Genomic DNA, 20,801 nt, shown 5'->3' with positions numbered 1-20,801 from the left:
CTATTTTTACAATTTACTTAGAACTTCTTGATGTCAATGCTTGAGCAACAGTAAAGTGATTTTTTTTATGGATACCCAAATAATCATTAGGATATGATCCCAGGTGATTTGAGGGGTAAGATTTGAGATCCGTTCATATGTGTCTCAAGTAAAGTTGAAAATCACCTTCCTGCTTTTCTGGGGGCAGCCTAGAGGAAAGTGCTAAGAGTTTATGTTAAATATGCCAAGGTTTGAACACCTGCTTTTTGCTTTATGGCCATGACATTTGGTAAGTTGCTGAACATTTCTTTTTTTTTTTTTTTTTGGGGGGGGGTCCAGTCATGAGGTCTGAACTCTGGGCCTGGGCGCTGTCCCTCAGCTCTTCAGCTCAAGACTAGCGCTCTACCACTTGAGCCACAGCGCCACTTCGGCTTTTTTCTTTTTGCTTATGTGGTGCTGAGGAATCGAACCCAGGGCCTCAGGCATGCAAGGCAAGCACTCTACCACTGAGCCACCTTCCCAGCCGGTTGCTGAACATTTCTGATCTTCCATTTAGTAACCATAAAAGTGGCTACCAATGAGATACCACATGGAAAGCAGTGAACACACAGTATAATCCTCATAAAAATCAGAGCCATTCCCTCTCTACATTGCAAAAACAGCCATGGGAGAGCTGGCCTGGTTCTGACCTGCTTCTTTTGACTGACAGTAGCCACAATATCAGCCTGGATTTGTAGTCCTCATTCTTGGGTCAGCTTCTGAATTTGATCTGGCTTTTCTTTCTGGACCTAGTTTCCATCACCTGTTTCTGTTGCTCAGAACTACACCCCAAGGAGATGGTTTTCTAAAAGTAGCTGGCTCCTATGCTGTTGCTGCTCCAGCTGAGTTTCAACATGGGGAGAGAGTATGGCTAAGTTTAGATTTGTCCAGGACTTACATCTGATTCAAGGCAAGGCCAGGCAAGCCCAACCTACCTTCCCAGTCTTTTAGAAGTAGACGTTGCAGAAGGCTGGGAGTTATTGATTCAGAGCTGTGTGTCTACCTCATGTCAGCCTCCTTATATGGAAATTATTATTATTATTTTATTGCCAGTCCTAAACTCTGGCCTTAAACTCTGGGCCCGTGCACTGTTCCTGAACTTCTTTCTTGCTCAAGGCTAGTGCTTTACCACTTGAACCATAGCATCACTTCCAGTGATTTACTGGAGATAAGAGTCTCACAGACTTTCCTGCCCAGGCTGGCTTTAAACTGTGATCCGTGGATCTCAGTCTCCTGAGTAGCTAGTATGACAGGCATGAACCATGGACACTAGGCCTTATATGGAATTTCAATGCATAAAATCATTTACTTTGTTGGGTGCCAGGGCTCAGGCCTATATTCCTAGCTACCCCAGAGGCTGAGATCTGAGAATCTCAGTTTAGAGCCACCCCACAGACAAATCCGAAGGACTTTTATTGCCCTACAACCAGCAAAAAGCTGGAAGTGAAGACATGGTTCTAGTGGTCTAGCATCAGCTATAAGCAAAAAGGCCAAGTGAGAGCTTGAGGCCCTGAGTTCAAGCTTCAGTACCAGAAAAACAGAATTGCTCCACAGTCTGTTCAGATTTGAGCCTCCAGTGCTGTTCTGAGCAGGAGTAACCTCAGAGGGCCTACAGAACAGGCACCAGGAAATGAGAAGGGTGTGGGAACACGGGGGGGGGGGGGGGGGGGGGGGGGGGGGGGGGGGGGAGTGGCTCTGAAGAGTCTTAGATAGTATCTGTTTACAGCACTTCTAGAAGAGCCAACCAGCTCCCCCCACGTCTAGGCTGAGGGAGAGCATAGCTTGCCCAGCCAAAAGCAAATAGTGTATGAAGGACTACGCACAGAGAGACAGAGACAGACCCTGACAGCCTCTGACAGGTGCTGAGGCAACCCTCAGCCCTGCTCCACCGCTCTCTAGAACCTTCTCATTCGGCTTCTTTTAGAAACATGGGTAATCTCCTTTGATGTTCCAGTTGTCAGGTGTATAGATTTTACTTTTTTTTTTTTGTCGGTCATGGGGCTTGCACTCTGGGCCTGGGTGCTGTTCCTGAGCTCTTTAGCTCAAGGCTAGCGCTCTACCTCTTGCGCCACAGTACCACTTCCTTGGTGTATAGATTTTAATGAAAAAGCTGATTAATAAAGAGGCTGACATTGTATATGATAATGGTCTGAACTGGCAAACAAACTTTAGAAAAGGAACAGATAGGAAAGATAACTGAAAGTACATGTGGTATTGGCAAATGAGAGAAAGGGAGAGTAGAGTGAAGAGTGACTCCTAGGTTTTGAATTGGACTAACTTCCTCATGACAAATTCAAATTATTACAGTTTTCCTTCCAGAATGCAAACTTCTTAGGTGAAGCAATTCAGAATGATAAGAATGTCTTGAATACCTTCTACAAGTCAGGCACATTAATTCCTCACAAAAACTAAGGAAATGGCTGGGCTCTGGTGGCTCATGCCTGTCATCCTAGCTACTCAGGAGGCTGAGATCTGAGGATCATGGTTCGAAGCCAGCCAGAGCAGGAAAGTCTGTAAGACTCTGATCTACAATTAACCACTAGAAAACCAGATGTGGTGCTGTGGCTTAAAAGGTAGAGCACCAGCCTTGAGCAAAAGTGCTCAAGGACAGCACCCAGGCCCTGAGTTCATACCCTATGACCAATAACAAAACAACAACAACAATCACACACACACATACACTCTCTCTCACACACACACGCACACACAAAACACACGAAAGGAATAAATACATTTTAAACTAGTGATAAGAAAACTGCTGAATCCCACAAGTAGCAAATGGGTAAGTAATGTATAACCCACCAGTGTATACAGTTAAGCTTCCTTAGATAATTGCTTGGATTTCAACAGAAAGCCATGTTTGAATTGGCTCTCAAACTTACTCAGGAGTGGTAGGGCTCATAAAGATGCTCTCACAAGCTATGGCATTGGTATTTCTAGGTCTCCTTTTAATGAGTGCTTACATGCATGCTTCTGTGGTTTAGGTGGGCTTTGCTCTAGGAGGAAGGGGCCATTTCTTAGCTTCTTCCCCTTTGAGCCACATTTTACAAAGTTGGGAAACGTGCTCTTCTGGCCATATAGGGCTTCTGCTGAGCAATCAAACTTATGCTGAGTACCAATTAATGTCAGCAGGAAGGCAGATATTCTTTCAAAAGTAAACCAGATGTCTGGTTTGACTTTTCTATTTGCTGTTTTCTAAAGGGGGTAAGGAAATCCTTAAAGTGGAGGTTCCATTCTATCTCCATTCCATCAGCAAAAGGCCACAGGCATTCTATATTGTATTCTTCCTTGGGAGTGAAGAAACCCACTTTACTCTCCAGCTGAAAGGTCTGTCAAGGACATTTTTTATATGTCTCTGTTTTAATTAAAAAATTATTTTGTAATACTGAGGAATCGATCCAAGGCCCATGCATGCTAGGCAAGTACTCTACCACTAAGCCACATCCCCAGCCTGCCAGGGACATTTTAATCAACACATACTCTATACTCTTGTGGATTTTCTGAAAACTGTCTTGTTTCCTTACCTGAGTCACGTGGCCCAAACTAGCAAACCAATGTGTTAATATAAGAACAGTCATTAGTGTAATCAGTTCTGAATTAGCTAAATAATTTTGCTGATTGCTCCAGAGCCCTTCATTATGCACAGAACAGATCATACAGATGGCCCCCAGCCGGGGACCAGGTGGTGAGTGGGGTGATGTCTAGAGGACTTGAAGGAGGGAACCTGGGGTGAGAGGCTGTGTGTGTGTGTGTGTGTGTGTGTGTGTGTGTGTGAGAGAGAGAGAGAGAGAGAGAGGGGGGGGAGGGTTGTTTGGCAAGGAGGAATTCTGAGTCTCCTTCCTTTTGATGTCTAGGGCTCATTTTAAGAGATGTCTAGGCCCTTGTTGAATCTGTCTGCACACAACTACTTCTGTCTCTTCAGGGAGGTAGAGGACAAGGATCTATGCTTGCAGCTGCTAGGACAGGTCTGGACAACTCCCAGTCAGCATGAAAGAGGAATGCCAGTATCTTTCAAAGCCAGGCTGGCAGGCCTCTCTCCAAAACAGCCTCTAGAAAGAGGCACCTCCTTGGAAAGGGACCTCTTGTTCTCCTTCATATTGAGGGGGAGCAGAGTCTAATACAAGTGGGTAAACTGAAGCAAGCTCTCCTCTTCAGATCATGATTGTCCTCTCCCCTGATAACAAAGCGTTTGTATTAAATGTTATGAGTATTTGTATTTGTTATACATCCTTTGGAAACGCATGGTTCTACCTCTCAGCTCCACACCCTGAAGACTGTCACTTTGTGTTCCTACCTCTAACAAATGAAAAAAAAAGTCAGTAAGGGAAAGGAGTGAAGGAGCAAAGACTCCTTGTCATACATTACCTTGGTCTACAAAGGATAGGAGAACAGTTTCAAGTTTGAAAAATGGGACGTTGAAGCCAGTTAGTTCTGTGCTCATGAACAAGTATTTCCACACTGTTAGCTTGGTTCCCTGAGCTATGGAACAGGGGTGTTAACACCTGTCCTGAGTCATCAAGATGTTGTGAAGATCGCAGAAGGTGAAGGCAAGCAAAGTGCCCAGTGTAAGCTCAGGACAGGCTCATAACTGGAACTTACTCTGTCAGAAGCACACGTCAGGATAGTTTCACTGCCAGACCAGATGCTGACATGGGCAGAAATGAAGCAGTGGGCTGGTGGTCTTCAGTTCAGAAAGACAGGCAGATCTGGGGTTTCACGATACCAGAAGGACTTGCTTGGAAATGTGTCACCCACATTTTTAAGCTGTTCTCAAATTCTTGAGCTGTCAGATATGCAATCTTGGTGGGCTTCACAGCACTTCTGGGAAGAGAAACCTTTCACTGCTGGGCTATGTGGAAACTGACCCTGGGCCTGTGAGGCCTGAACCCAGTCTCCATACCCCCAGGCTCCATATCAGCTACCGGTAGATCCATGGGTAGATTTACAAAAGGTAGAATTCTTCTGGAGAACAGACCACTTCCCCGAGGGAATGTGTAGAATGAGGGAGCTCTGGAAGGACAAGTTTAGTAGCTACAGCATGGAGTAAGAACCCTAGGTACCACATCAGCAAGTAGAACAGAAAACCATCCACTTATTCAGTTTTTTTCTGATAGCTCTTTCAGACAAAAAGCTAAACTGATCAGATGGAGACAGGCTTGTTCATAGGCAGTCCTAGTCTGCCCCCTGGTGGGTGAAGAGGGTAAGCAGCCATTATCTTAGGCAGTATCCATAGGTATGCATTGCCTAACCAAAATACAAGTGGTCTGATTAGGTGGTCTTGCTGTACAGGACCCTATGCTTTGAAGGAAGAAAACATCAACAGAAAAACAAACACATTGAAGATGAGAAGAGATGGTGGCTCATATATGTAATTACAGTTACTTAGGAGGCTGAGATGTGAGGAAAGTCTGTAAAACTTGTATCAGTATCTAATAAACTACTCAGAAAAAGCTGGAAGTGGAGCTGTGGCTCAAGGGGTAGAGTGGTAGCCTTGAGCTCAGAGACAGTGCCCAGGCCCAGAGTTCAAGCCCCAAGACTAAAAAACCAAACCAAACCAACAAACCATGAACAAAGACAACCACTGTATCAGTGCAGTACCTTGGTTTCAAAGGCGTGGTATACAGTGCTCTTCCTTATAGAAGAGCTCTGGGAGAAAATTTACTCTTGCTGTGTTTTGTGTGTGTGTGTGTGTGTGTGTGTGTTTAATTAAGGCAGCAGAGTCCTGCAGTTTACTGTACAGGTTTTGCAGTCAAACAAACATGAGGACAAACTCCCATTCTAAGAATTGTTAATCTCATCACCTTTGAACTGTATGAGTTTTTGGTTTTTTTGATCAGTTGTGGGGCTTAAACTCTGGGCCTGGGCATTGTCCCTGAATTCTTCAGTTCAAGATAAGCACTCTAATACTTGAGCCACAGTGTCACTTCTGGTTTTCTGGTAGTTCATTGGCGATGAGTCTCATGGACTTTCCGGCCTGAGCTGCTTCGAACTGCGATCCTCAGATCTCAACCTCCTGAGTAGCTAGGATTACATAGAGGTGTGAGCCACCAGCACCCAGGGAACTGTGACATCTTTAATCTTCATTTGACCACCTGTAAAATGGCCATTCTTGTCTAAAGCATAAGTTGTGAAATTAAGTACACATGCAAAGTGCTTGGCACTTTTTAAACTCTATCTTCATGCTCTATTGAAGGCCATTACTCTTATAGAGTACACCCAGGTCAGCTGCCTTTCTACCAATCTGAACAAAACTCTCCAACTGGAAAAGAACATTTCTTCTTTTATTAGTGTATACCAACTGCACAGAAGGGATTCGTTGTGATATTTCTATGCATGTGTATAATGTGCTTTGATCATCTTCCCTTGAAAATGGTGTCTCAGTGCAATGTGGAATGATGGCTGCACTGGTGCCTCTGGCTGTGGCTATGCCTTGTCCATGAAGCGAATGTGCCACCCCCCCAACTGGGCCCTCCATGTCATCTTTCTTTGACATTGTAAATTTCCCTTCATGAAAATATCTTTTGCACATAGACTTGCTCTCACCATCAGGTAGGGAAGGGTTAAGAAGAGAATATGCTAATGGGAGAGAAAGACTGAGTGACCCAGCATGGAGAGCATAGTATCCTAGAGGCGAGGTGCAGCCTGCTTCTGATGACCTCTGGGTCAAAGGCTATGACACACAGAAAACATTGACAGCTGACTGGCAAATGTGCCAAGTGGAGGTTATTGGTTCCATGCAGTGCTGTGTTTTAATAGGAACTGGATGCATCAGGTACAGATTGTTTCAGACATGTCTCTATGAAGAACAGCAAAGAAATAGAGTGGCACACCTAGATATATAAATGGTTTATGTTTTAAGATGGAAGAGATAACAGTTATTTATAACAACAATAGAAAGGGATTATTATTTTTTTTTTTTTGAGTCCGGTTGTGGGGCCTGAACTCTGGGCCTGGGCGCTGTCCCTCAGCTCTTCAGCTCAAGGCTAGCGCTCTACCACTTGAGCCACAGTGCCACTTCCGGCTTTTTGCTTATGTGGTGCTGAGGAATCGAACCCAGGGCCTCATGCATGCAAGGCAAGCACTCTACCACTGGGCCACCTTCCCAGCCCCTAGAAAGGGATTATTAAGGGGAAAAATGTTGATGCAGAAAAGAGAGTAAAGAATCAGAACAAAGAATCACAGACAACACCCAGAATGGCTGATATTAGTTGAAATAAAGATACATCATAAGAGCAAGTGGGTTGGGTTTTGATAAAACTAGAAAGTGATGAGGGGTTCACTTAAATGCCAACTTAAAATCCCAGAAACAATAAACATGTGTGATGTTCTAAATTTCCTTATCTTCTAATAATTATTTAAACTATTCCAAAAGATGATCTATAACATTACTTAAGAAAGCCTCTGGGGCTGAGAACACCGCTCGGGTGGCAGATCACTTGCCTAGCAAGCACAAGCCCTTTGGTTCAATCGCTCATCAGTTCAGGGAGGGAAATCAGACCCCACTCATCTACCAGCATGCACACAACAGGCAATTCTTAACTTTGTGAGATCATTTTAGGTGAGGGGATATTTTAATCGCATGCTACATTAAGACTTTACTTCAAGCATAAAACTTAAAATATTGTACCATGTTTGTGTGCACGTGTACACTCAGGGCCTGTGTCAGGGCCTGGGCACTGTCCCTCAGCTTTCAACCACTTGAGTCACTGCTCCACTTCTGGCTTTTGGTGGTTAGAGAAAAAGAATCTTAAGGACTTTCCTGCTGGGGCTGACTTTAAACTTCACTCCTCAAATGTCAGCTTCTTGAGTAGCCAAGATTACAGGTGGAGCCAATGGCTTGTCCTTATAACTTTTTCAAACTAAGGCATTTGTAGTTTTTTTTCCCCTCAGAAGTTAAAACTAAGCTTGAACCCTTTCCCTCATGACAGCCTTGAGCTGTTGGCAGATTTGTATGAAGTGTATCAACTACTTGTTGCATTTGCATGAAGTGATGCTGATGGCGATGTCATCAGAGGTAGAAGAGACAATCAGCCAGGCCCAAGCTTGGCTCCTTGTGGATGCTCTGTGCCACCAGAAAGGTCAGCTTGTGTGCATACTGGCATGGTGCTGGGACACTGATCAGACCCTGAGGAAGGAAAACAAGATGATAATCAAGAAATAACTTTGTTCTCTGAAGCACTTGTTTTCTTTCCGAGTTTTGTCCAGCTAGATGGGACTCTTGAGCACCATCAGTAAACAGCCTTACGTACCTGCCAGTTATAGTACAGGTGGCAGAGTTTGAATGTCAGTCTCTGCATGTGGTCAGGCTTCAAGCTGTTGTCATCATAGATGATGTTATAGTGGGTGGGGCTGACAGTTCCCCCACGGGCAGTCTGGCTGACCAAGTAAAAGTCATACCTGAAGGTCATAAAATGAAATTAAACAGAATGAGCCCAAACCTAAGGAAGACACATGAATACTCACTAAAACTGATTTTCCAGGATCTCTTACCACTCAGGATGTGTTGCTTCTGAATCTACAACAGTGCCCAGAGGAGGGTTCTGAAGGGTGCGACTCACTTCTGTAAAGAACCGGGGCATGCACTTCTTCCTGACCATGAGCACAGACAGCCTGGGGGCAGAAGTCAGGAACAGAAGAGTAATCCATGTAGTTTTGTAATCTTAATATTAAATAAATAAAATTTACCAGAAGACACCACAAAACAAAGAAAGTACTTCCTTCCTTAGAGAAATACTCAACTTTTAAAATAGATTGTTCTCATTAGCTGCAAAAAGTATTATGCCAAATCATTTGGCTAAATGATGTTTAAAGGGCAGGAAGAATGTACTTGCCGGTACCATGGCTTGAACGTGGAGGCCTTGTGTTTTCTAGGTTTGCTTGCTCATGGCCAGCTCTCTGACACTTGAGTCTCTCCTCCAGTCCAGCATTTTGCTTCTAAGCTGGCTTTGAACCACAATTCTCTGATCTCAGCCTCCTGAGTAGCTAGGATTATAAGCATGAGTCATGGCACCCAGCCCTAATTTTGCATTTTTACTATCTTTCTTGCCTTTGCCACTTCACATTCTCACCAAGGAAAATTCTGTACTGAAATGCTGAATGTACAAATGCAATGAGGGAGTGGCGCTGTGTTCAAGATGGTCTGATTTCCATCTGTAGCTTGGATTTCTTTCATGGTTCCCACGCCTTCCAGCACTTTTCAGCACCATAACTCAGCACAGCAACTCAATGCCTGTAATTTATCCTCATGTATTACTTGTGCCTTCAATCTGAAACCACAGGTTGTTTTCTAGGCACATTAATATACTTTTTATACATGGTAAGCACAATAAGCATCTTTATTTGACAGCATCCCTGAAGACTTTCTGTCTGTGTCTGCTGCCTCCGAGGTATCTTTCTCTAGGCGACCCACCTGAAGCCCACAGCTTCTGTTTGCAGTTGATGTGAGGCCGTCCTGACCACTCACAGAAAACCCATACAGCCACACTGGCACAGTGCAGAAGCATGCTGCATAGAAAGTCGTGTTTGTGCACTTTGGTTTAATAGCTGCAAGTGGACATGCTATCTTTGGAAGTGGCAGAGAAAGAGCAATACCTGGTACTTGAACCGGATTCCCTGATGCTGCTCAGCAGCTGTGGGACTTCATATTCAAGAACTGTTTTTAGCTGGCCATTCCCAACACCATCACGATACACGATTATCCGTGCTGGCAAATCATGGTTGTGCTTGAACCATTTTTTCAGTGCTCCTGCAATAGTTGGTGTAAGTAAAGAATGATGCCAACCAAAAATAGCATTACCACATATTTTGGTGTTTTAAAAATACTTTGCTATTTCAGACACAAACAGCAGTATCTAAGCCGGGCGCTGGTGACTCACGCCTGTAATCCTAGCTACTCAGGAGGCTGAGATCTGAGGATCGCGGTTCAAAGCCAGCCCAGGCAGGAGAGACTGTGAGACTCCTATTTCCAATAAACCACCAGAAAACCAGAAGTGGCGCTGTAGCTCAAGTGGTAGAGCACTCGCCTTGAGCTGAAGAGCTGAGGGACAGCGCCCAGGCCCAGAGTTCAAGCCCCACGACCAACAAAAAAAAAAAACAGCAATATCTAATTTGGTTTAATATCTAATTTGGGTAATTCAGAATAGAGAAATATCAAGGTTGTGTTATAGTCTAATAAGAGTGGAAGATTTTAAGAGCATCTTTCATCTCTACTTGAGGATCTCTATGACATGATATATTCTTAAATTTAGCATATGTCTTTAGACCAATTTTCATATTTAGGCAACAAATTCAAATTTTAATTTATTCGACAGACAAGTGCCTAAAGCCAGATACTCTGGGCCTGGGCACTGTCCCTCAGCTCTTCAGCTCAAGATAAGCGCTCTATCACTTGAGCCACAGCACCACTTCTGGTTTTCTGTTCATTTATTGGAGGTAAGAGTCCCACGGACTTTTCTGCCCGGGCTGGCTTTGAACCAAGATCCTCAGATCTCAGCCTAGAATTACAGGGATGACCCACCAGCGCCCAGCTTCATTTGTCTTTTTCTTCTAATCTTCAACTTCTCAGTAGATATAGACTTTGCTATGTTTGTACCTTTTTCTTCCCTAATGAGAATAAATATGAAAACATATGAAAATGACTTCTCCACCTACTGTCAGTAGAAACTAAGAGTAAGAATTGTAACAAGTGCTAAATTTACCAGCTTTTGAAATGAGGGGCAAAGTAATAGAATGCAGTAATTCTTTTCAAGTACATATTATAAATATTACTTTAGAAGAGTTTATTTTGTAAAAATTCATGTTAGTTTGACAGAAGCTAATCATATAGCTAAGATGATCAAAGTGCTCACCAAATTCATTTAAAAAATTCTCACCCCTGCTTACAGCTTGGAAAATACACACTGGAGGAGAGGAGATCTGTACACAGTTGGGAGTCCTGCACTGCTAATAGGGTCTCCTTTCTCCTCTGCAATCCCTCCATCTTTTCCTGTTGTGCCCACTTTGCCTGTAAGCATGGATATGCTAGAGCCAAAGACTCGTCTCCTGTGTCTAGACTTACACAGCTCTGCCATACATCTACTTTTTCTTTTGGCCTTCAGACTGCTTTCCAGAGCCCACCAGCGATAACAAACTTCCTTCCCTTTTCAACTTTTTAGCTGTGACAGTCAGCACATAAATCTGGGATCCCCAATGAGGTGACAGTTGGCAGGTTTAGTGAGTTTGCTTCTGCCTAGCTGGTCTGTTTATAAGCTTGTGAAATTTGAATCTAAAGGACCATCCTTGGAGCCCACCCTACTGCTGTAATTTTAGTACCAGTCATGAAGACTTTCAAACAGTCTGCAATATTGGCTGTTGTTTTCTGAAGGATGCAGCGAGAAAACCACCTAAAGCAAGCAAAAGATAAGAGTAAGGTTCAGCTTCAATATTCCTACTCTAAATATGTAGTAATACTAAACTAAGAAGTAGACATGAAAATCAATGTTCATAATTTGGTACATGTTATGTGATCACAATTATATTAAAAAGAACCTCATCCAAGAATTAATTTATTGTTACTTTGAAACCACAGGGTTGTAACTGGGGTGCCAGCCCTGGCTACTCACCAGTTAGATGGGCTGGCTATGTGAACTTCATCTTAATTTCTCCAATTGTACCAAAGAGATTGCCAAAACAGTCAAGTACTTACTACCTCCAAGGTCTGTGATAAACATTAAGCTCAATGATATATACAAATATTTACGACAGAATTTGGAATATGGTGAACACTAACAGAGGCTGCTGTATAATAATAATAATTGGACTATTATTATTATTGGACATATTAGTTTAGCAGTAGCTCTTATGCTTTTAAAATCTTCAAGAATTTCTCAGGCATTAGCCTCCATTTCTATAGGTGATTCATTTGAATTTAGCCATCAACCTATCTAAATTTAAGAAGTTCTCATGATAAAGTCATTAGTTAAAAGCACTTGGAAAATGAATATCACAACAGAATATACTCTATGGTTTGGGTATAAAATGCCCCCTAAAAGGCTTGTGTGTTGTAGGATTATTCTTTAGTAGGCAGAGCTATTGAAGGTGACTGGATTGTGAAGGTGCTAATTTTATCAATAAATTAAACCACTGAATCAATGGCTGAATGTTACTAGGAGGTATGACCTACATTTGAGGATGGTCACTGGGGTCACCTTTGCTCTCTGTCTCTCCCCATCTCTCTTCCCACCCCTTTATGTACTCATGCACTTACACACATACACACATAATACACTCACATATATGCACAACACATATACACATACACTCATATATATACACATACATATGCACACATATACACATATGTAATATATACATACACATACATATATGTACAGATACAAGTACACACACATAGATAAAAGCATTTGAAAACTACCCATGGATCAGAGTGTCTCCATGGAAGTCGAGAAGTCTGATGGACAACTTTCAGTACATTTTTGACATTTTTGTAGTAAAAACCAAGACAACATATATACATACATACATACACACATATTATATATTATACACATATGTATGTATGTATATATACATATATACATATATATATATAGGTTTTTTTTCTGTCAGTTGTGGAGCTTGAACTCAGGGCCTTGGCACTGTCCCTAAGCTTTTTTCCTCAAGACTGGTGCTCTACCACTTGAACCAGAGCACCACTTCCAGTTTTCTGGTAGCTAATTGGAGATAAAAGTCTGATGGACTCTCATGTCCAGGCTGGCTTTGAACCATGATGTGTGGCAACACACTACACCAATATTGTAAAAAAAAATTTGTGCCAGTCCTGGAGTTTGAACTCAGGGCTTGGGATACTGTCCTTGAACTTTTGTGCAAGGCCAGCATTCTACCACTTGAGCCACAGCTGTACTGCAAGTTTTGGTGGTTATTTATAGATAATCTCACAGACATTCCTGTCCAGACTGACTTCAAATTGTAATTCTCAGATCTTAGCCTCCTGAGTAGCAAGGATTATAGGTATGAGCCACCAAAGCCCAGAGAAAAATATTTTTATATGTAAGTATTTTTTATAATCATTAAGTGTTAGTGTTTAAAATGAGCAAATCATTTACATTTTTTCGTTGAACTACAGTTAAACGTCTAGTTGAAGCCAGGCATAACACATGCCTGTAATCAGGCACCTGGGGGCTGGAGGATGACAAGGTCAGCCAGCCTGGGTTATAAGCCTGACAGACACAGCAAGGTGTTTTCTCAAGCAAAAGAGAGCAAGAGGATCTAATTTAAGACTGCAATAGTTACTTTAAAAGTACCTGGTGATTCTGGGGTTAACACTGGCCACAAATCCAACCACCACCTCCTCCTTGTTGAAGGCATCTTTACAGAGATCGATACCAACCACCATCAGGGACTTTAACTGAAAAAGTAAATTTGTCATGATTTAATTCAATTATTTAGCCAGTGATTAGTATGATTACTATGACTCTGTTATGATTAATTTCAGTATGAATAATGACTATTGTGATTAATGGTTAAAATGACTATTTTTTGTGGCAGTACTAGGGCTTGAACTAAGGACCCTGTGCTCTTGCTTAGCCTTTCTTGTTGTTTTTGTTGCTCGTGGGGCTTGAACTCTGGGCCTGAGCTCTATCCCTCAGCTCTTCAGCTCAAGGCTAGCGTTCTACCACTTGAGCTACGGCGCCACTTCTGGTTTTCTGGTGGTTTATAATGGATAAAGTGTTTCATGGACTTTCCTGCCTGGGCTGGCTTTGAACTGTGATCCTCAGATCCTGAGTAACTAGGATTACAGGTATGAGCCACCAGCAGATGAACTAGATCCTTTTTCATGAAAAAAATTTCATTCTTCTTCTATGTTAGCAGCTGAATTAAAATTCCTTGAGAAGAGGGGTCACGCTTCACCTTCTCTTGGGGTACTGCTGCAGTGGTTGTATAATTCCACAACCCAGGGCCCCCAAAACACAGTTGGTCCTGCATGTCCGTGAGTTTTGTATTTACATTGTATTAGCTATTAGAGGAGATCTAGAGATGATTTAAGGTACGCAAGAAAAAGAGCATAGGTTATATGCAGATATCACATCTGCAGGTTTTGGGTTCCTGGAGCCAGCCTCCCAAGGGTATCAGGGGAGCCTACTTTGATTTAAAAGTTGTTCACTGAAAGGAAAAGTGTAATGGAGTCCTCACTGGAATCTCGACGGCCCACAGCTCCCCTCCGAGCTTACAGATCATCTGCATAGCAATCTTGGTGGCAATACTCATCATTATCCCCTGTCTGCTCAAGGTCTGAGCAAGCACACACTGGCTTGGGACTGGGCAGTCGGAGCTCAGATATTTTTTAATGGAATCGTAACAGTTCTTTTGATTGGAAGGCAGAATACACATGACCTAAAGACAAAGAAAGCAACACAAGATGAAATCAGTTTACTTATGTCTGGGAAGAGTTTCTGGAAAAAAGTGAAGCCTCTAAACATCTTTTGCTCCTAAGTTTCCAAGAAACAAATATTAATGTACCTACAGTTGTCTTAAATGGCCTTTAAACCACTGATAAATGAATCAAGCAAAGCCCTTCTCTAGCCAGTTCTAGCTATCTCTCTTTGCTTTCCCTTCCTCCTCACTTTTCTCTTGAATTGAATGTTTGTGTTCTCAAAGTCTCTTCCTATTACTGCTTTCTCCTATGGTCAGTTGGTTTTCCATGGCTCTGCAAGGCAGTGGCTCTTTTTCAGGAAATGTGCAACAAGGATTCAAGAGTAACTGTGTGTAACTTACCCTCCAATAGTTTAGGAAATGATACTAGCAAACATGGTAATGATAAAGAAATATGGTTACATGTCAGACAAGATTCTAGGAAAGGTATATGAAAGTTCTTTGTATATTCTCACAATGTTTCTCAAAGTTTTGTTTCATTTACATAAAAAATAAACCTCACAGTGAGAATCCTATTCACTTAGTATAACATAGACATTTTTGTGTGTGTATGACTGAAAGAGAAACATGGCTAATACTGTTTTTCATGAGATATGAACAAGCATGTTGGAGGTGGGCTAAATGAACTGGGGAAGCTAAAGAGAAAGCAAAATATCAGGAAAAACCATGTGGTATCTGGGTAGGCAGCGATCTTGTTAAGAAGAGTAAGAATATCCAGAATGTCTAAAAACTTGGAGTTTAGGGGCTGGAGGCTTGACTCAGTTGGTAGCACACCAGCCTATGGGTGAAAGTGTCAGATACAGAGTTAAGAGTTCTGGCCTCAAACAACAGCAACAAAAACAAACAACAAAGTTGGAGTATGGTTTAATCATACTCTGGCTCCACTCTGTTACACCTGCATGTAGTTGGTACAAACACACACAAGGTCACACATACAACTTTGGGAAATAAGGCAACTGCAAGTGTCCAACATGGTGGTACAATGCCAGAGGAAATGGCTTTCATAGAAGATATAGTACACAGATGGCAGGGTTTCATAGGAAGCAGAAACATGGAGCCATGGGTACCCTAACATGTATGAGAAGAAATGGGAGTCAATTTAAGTAAAAGATGACCCTCAACAAGCTGGAAAAAAATGCAAGCAGCAGACGCTGTCAGAAGGCTAATAATAAACACTTAAAACTGGTAGAGCTAAGAAAATAAAACACTGACAAATAGTAATACTTTCTTAAGTATTTTAGGGAAATGCATAGTAATTTGCAAAAAAATCCAAAAAATGCCCTGTACTTACCAACTGAACATTAGGGTCCACATGTAGCTGAATAGCTCTAATGAACGCAGCTGTGTTTTCCTGTATGTTTATGCTGTAATAAAGAGATTAAGGTGTTCTTAGTAGCACATAATCATATGATATTAGAATTAACATTAATGAATTTGCAAAGGACTACTAGTTTTAGGGAAAAAGCCACTAATGAAATATAAAAATCTTTTGAAGATAAAATTGTTTCTCAAGATATTGTACAAAATATGCAATCAATTTTTAGTAACCATTTTTATTACCATAAACATTGTTTTGAGGCAAATGACACTTTTTCGCCTGTACAGAATGCCCTCAATTAATATTTATATTGTTCAAAACTGGGTTGAAAGTGAACTTTTGAAATTTACAAGCTCAGGTTATCAAATTCTAAAACAGGGCTCATATTAAAGCAAAAATATAACTTCTCTAGTACTGACTGTCTAAGACAATTTTTAAATTAAAGTTTCAGAAACCATCAAGTTAGTGAAGCCAAAGTATTCAACTATGTTCCTGCATAATTCAAGAAAATAAAAGGGGTGGTTTCTTTGGTTTGATTTGTTTTTTTAACCACGGTAGTAACCTGTTTTGGAGCCTGGACTAAGCAACCTTAATCAGTCAATCATGTAACATTATGTTAGGGGCAAAAGGCTACAAACATAACTTCCATTTAAAGAACTTCTCAGCCGGGCGCCAGTGGCTCACACCTGTAATCCTAGCTACTCAGGAGGCTGAGATCTGAGGATCGCGGTTCAAAGCCAGCCCGGGCAGGGAAGTCCAGGAGACTCTTATCTCCAATAAACCGCTACAAAACCGGAAGTGGCGTTGTGGCTCAAGTGGTAGAGCGCTCACCTTGAGCTGAAGAGTGCAGGGACAGCACCCAAGCCCAGAGTTCAAGCCCCACGACCGACAAAAAAAAAAAAAAAAAGAAAGAAAGAAAGAAAAAAGAAAAAAAAGAACTTCTCACCTTCCAATTAGGAATGTCATACATTCACAATAACAAAGAAAAAGAAGTAACCACAGTTTTATAAGCATATCAAGTTCAATATAAAGAGGCACAACAACGAATGGGTTCTAAAGGAAACCTGCTCATTTTGAGTAAATTTGTGTTTCTTATTCTCAGCCACTGAGAATCAACTACATAATAACTACTCCATAAATGTTCAAAGAATAACTAGGTGGCTTTACAAAAAAAAATCCTCTAAATAACTAACCTTATGTAACAGAATCAACAAGACTTATTTTAGATAGTGTGTATGCGCGCATGTGGGTGCATGCCTGTCCTGGGACTCAGCCTGGGTGCTGTCCCTGAGCTTTTTCGCTCAAGGCTGGTCTACCACTTGAGCCACAGCTCCTCTTCTGGCTTTTTAGTAGTTAATTGGAGCTGTAAGTCTCAAGGACTTCCCTGTGCAAGTTGGCTTTGAACCTTGGTCCGTAGATCTCAGTCTCCTGAGTAGTTAAGATTATAGGTGTGAGCCACTGGTACCTGGCTAGATTTGTTTCTTTTAAAATAAGCCTTAAGGGCTGGGAAGGTGGCTCAGTGGTAGAGCGCTTGCCTTGCATGCATGAGGTTCGATTCCTCAGCACCACATAAGCAAAAAGCTGGAAGTGGCGTTGTGGCTCAAGTGGTAGAGCGCTAGCCTTGAGCTGAAGAGCTGAGGGACAGTGCCCGAGGCCCAGGGTTCAGGCCCCACGACCGGACCCAAAAAAATAAATAATAAAGCTACCTTCTCCTAGATTTATATATATATATAAACATTAAGGCTTATTTTATTTTACTTTTTTGGGGGGGAGTTCTGCTTATGTGGTCCTGAGAAATCGAACCCAGGGCCTTATGCATGCAAGGCAAGTGCTCTACCACTGAGCACCTTCACAGCCCTATGTTTTATATTTTTATTTTCATTTTATGTTGGTCATGGGGGTTGACCTCGGGACCTAGGCACTGTCTCTGAGCTCTTTTGATCAAGGCTATTACTCTACCACTTTGAGCCACAGCTCCACTTTCAGTTTTCTTGTGATTAATTGGAGATAAGAGTCTTATAGACTTTCCTACCTGGCTGGCTTCAAACTGTGTTCCTAAGATCTCAGCCTCCTGAATAGCTAGGATTACGGCATGAACCACCAGTGTCCTGCTTTTATTTTGTTCTTGTTATTATAATGATGTACAGAGGGGTTACTATTTCATAAGTCAGGTAATTAATACATTTCTTTTTGAAGAATGTTACCTCTTTTTTTGCTCTTTTCCCAGTTTGGAGTTATTTCTATAATTGAATTTTGAAACATCATAAGATCTATCAAGTAAATCATGAAATACAACATTTATTTTTTAGTAGCCTGTTTGCTGTTAAGGTTCATTAATAACTAATAAGGACAAAGGCAAAGGTGGCAAAATTTGGACTTACTAAGGATTTATACCCAACTAAGCTGGGTGCCAGTAGCGCATTCCTATAAGCCTGGCTACTCAGGAAGGTGAAATCTGAGGATCCCTGTTTGAAGACAACCAAGGCAGGAAATTATGATTCAAAGCAAGCTTAGGAAGGCATATCCATGAGACTCTTATTTCTAATTAACCAATCAAAAGCCAGAGGTGGAGGCGTGGTGCAATTGGGAAAATGCCAGCTTTGAGTGGAAAAAGCTAAAAGATAGCTTCTAGGCCCTGAGTTCAAGCCCCAGTACTGGCAAAAAAGAAAGATTTATTATACCCCAACCAATAATGAAAAGATTTGGAGGTATGAAACTTTCCTAAGAAGAACTATGAAAATAAAAGTCTTCAAAGATCAAGGTAAAACATAGTCTTTATAAAAAAAAAAAAAGTTATCAAATCTGTTTTCTTGTAATGAATCTCTTGGTACTTTGTATTAGAAAATTTTTACTAAAACAAATCTTTTTGCAGATAATGCCTTCTAATCAAACCAAATTAATATATTGAAAGTATTCAATGCATTCTCACATTTTAGGGTAGCCCACATTAAATCCTATGGAACTTCCGACTCTTCTCAAACAGCTCAGAAAACTCTGGATCACATTCTCAGTTCTGTTACTGCATAAAATCAACCATTTATTCAAAGACTGTGCATTTAACATCTTGCAGGTTCGTATATCCTTGGACCAATCAGCAGCAGACACAGGTTGACACTGAGCAAATAAAGATCATAAAAGGATGGGACAGATTTATTTAGGCAGCAATTGAGACAATATGGAAGGGCTGTTTGTTCCAATAGAATAATTTAAGACAATTTTTTCTTTAAAATATGGTTAATTCCTGTTTATTACAGCAATATGGAGGCCTACATTTTAGTGCTTTACAAGGTTCTGGAAATCAGTTTTCCCCTCAGCTTTTCCAAAAAGGGTAATTTGGATAGATTATCAAAATTAAATGATGAAAAATTTCTATATGCCAACACAAAACATTTGATGCTCAGTTATATTAGAGATATGCCAGTTTACTGTACTCAATAAAGACAAGAGAACTTTTTAAAGTGAAATGAAATACAATGGCCTTAAAGGAAAAGAGTGAAGAATAATGTAATTTTGCATGTGATATGTTCATTTGCCAATCGAAACTCTCAAGTGGCAGCAGATTGTTCAGGTTTCAGTATGCCTCTTAAGTACTGTCTGGAGTGACAGCTATCATTTAATTTGAAAGATTAACAGACACAACTGACACAGCAACTGAAAACTAACTATGGTAAAAGGAAACATAGTCTGTTAGTTATCTTTCACCAGAAAATTGAATTTTCTCAGTAGTGGCCCTTCCTTCCTTCCTTCCCTCCCTCCTTCCTTCCTTCTTCCTTTTTTCTTTCTAGAATGACAGGCAATAATAGGTAGGTCTTTTAAATATGTCATTTTCTAATGAACCTAAACCATGTCTCCTGGGTGCTGTAATTTTCAGTCAATTAAGTTTATACTGAAAAGGAAATCATGGCAGACCTTAAGTCTTAAGAAAAAAGGGAGCTGATGGGGCTGGGAAGGTGGCTCAGTGGTAGAGCACTTGCCTTGCATGCCTGAGGCCCTGGGTTCCATTCCTCAGCATCATATAAGCAAAAAGAAAAAAGCCGGAAGTGGCGCTGTGGCTCAAGTGGTAGAGCACTAGCCTTGAGCTGAAGAGCTAAGGGACAGCACACAGGCCTGGAGTTCAGGCCCCACGACCGGACCAAAAAAAAGAAAAAAGAAAAAAGGAAAAAGGGAGCAGAGTGCCAGTGGCTCACACCTGTAATCCTAGCTACTCAGGAGGCTGAGATCTGAGGATTGTGGTTCGAAGCAAGCCTGGACAGGAAAGACTGTGAAACTCTTATCTCCAATAAACCACTAGAAAACCAGAAGTGGTGCTGTGGCTCAAGCAGTAGTGGCTCTGTGGCTCAAGTGGTAGAGTGATCACCTTGAGCTGAAGAGCATAGAGATAGCACCCAAGCGCAGAGTTCAAGCCCCACGACCGACCAAAAAAAAAGAAAGAAAGAAAAAAAAGGGGAGGCAGGAATATGGCCAATGAGAAACCTAACAAATATTACAAGCCCTCTATCACTCTGGCTAATGATCAAATGTACATATTTCCAAATAAAAATAAAATCACAGCACTTACTATGTGATCTTGCATTAATATTTTTTCTGAAGGCACAATCCGGCCTGTCAGAGATACTTGGTTTCCAAAATTTAATCCCCAGGTCTCTAGCTCAAATCGAGCAGCCTTGTTTCTGTGGGCAGAATTATTTTAAATCATTAGAGTATTAATTTCCCTTACCTTTGTTTTAACCACTAGAGATATAATTATAGATTACTGAATTACTCAGGGGCCAATCTCCTGTCTTTAGTGCTTCTAGCTCCTGTTTCTTGTCATTTTTTTTTTTTTTTTTTTTTGTCGGTCATGGGGCTTGAACTCTCGGCCTGGGCGCTGTCCCTCAGCTCTTCGGCTCAAGGCAAGCGCTCTACCACTTGAGCTACAGCGCCACTTCCGGTTTTCTGGTGGTTTATTGGAGATAGGAGTCTCACGGTCTTTCCTGCCCGGGCTGGCTTTGAACCGCGATCCTCAGATCTCAGCCTCCTGAGTAGCTAGGATTAC

The 20,801-nt window shown here is 41.6% G+C and overlaps 1 protein-coding gene across 1 annotated transcript in view; it reads right to left on the bottom strand.

The window, feature by feature from the left end:
- Positions 1-6,361: 6,361 nt before the first annotated feature.
- The window catches only part of LOC138809696 (piwi-like protein 4), a 37,068-nt gene continuing 22,628 nt past the window's right edge, over positions 6,362-20,801 (bottom strand). Inside the window, exons 11-20 of the mRNA XM_069996538.1 lie at positions 20,325-20,436; positions 18,696-18,880; positions 15,740-15,812; positions 14,209-14,409; positions 13,320-13,423; positions 11,329-11,399; positions 9,610-9,763; positions 8,509-8,628; positions 8,268-8,415; positions 6,362-8,143 (exon numbers count right to left, since the gene is read on the bottom strand). Of these exons, the coding sequence (XP_069852639.1) occupies positions 8,027-8,143; positions 8,268-8,415; positions 8,509-8,628; positions 9,610-9,763; positions 11,329-11,399; positions 13,320-13,423; positions 14,209-14,409; positions 15,740-15,812; positions 18,696-18,880; positions 20,325-20,436 (1,285 nt within the window). The 3' untranslated portion in view covers positions 6,362-8,026. The remainder of the gene's footprint in view (positions 8,144-8,267; positions 8,416-8,508; positions 8,629-9,609; positions 9,764-11,328; positions 11,400-13,319; positions 13,424-14,208; positions 14,410-15,739; positions 15,813-18,695; positions 18,881-20,324; positions 20,437-20,801) is intronic.

Source organism: Dipodomys merriami, unplaced genomic scaffold (assembly GCF_024711535.1).
Source record: "Dipodomys merriami isolate MVZ:Mamm:240054 unplaced genomic scaffold, mDipMer1.0.p SCAF_103, whole genome shotgun sequence".
NCBI lineage: Eukaryota > Metazoa > Chordata > Mammalia > Rodentia > Heteromyidae > Dipodomys > Dipodomys merriami.
This window is presented reverse-complemented; position numbering and strand designations above follow the sequence as displayed.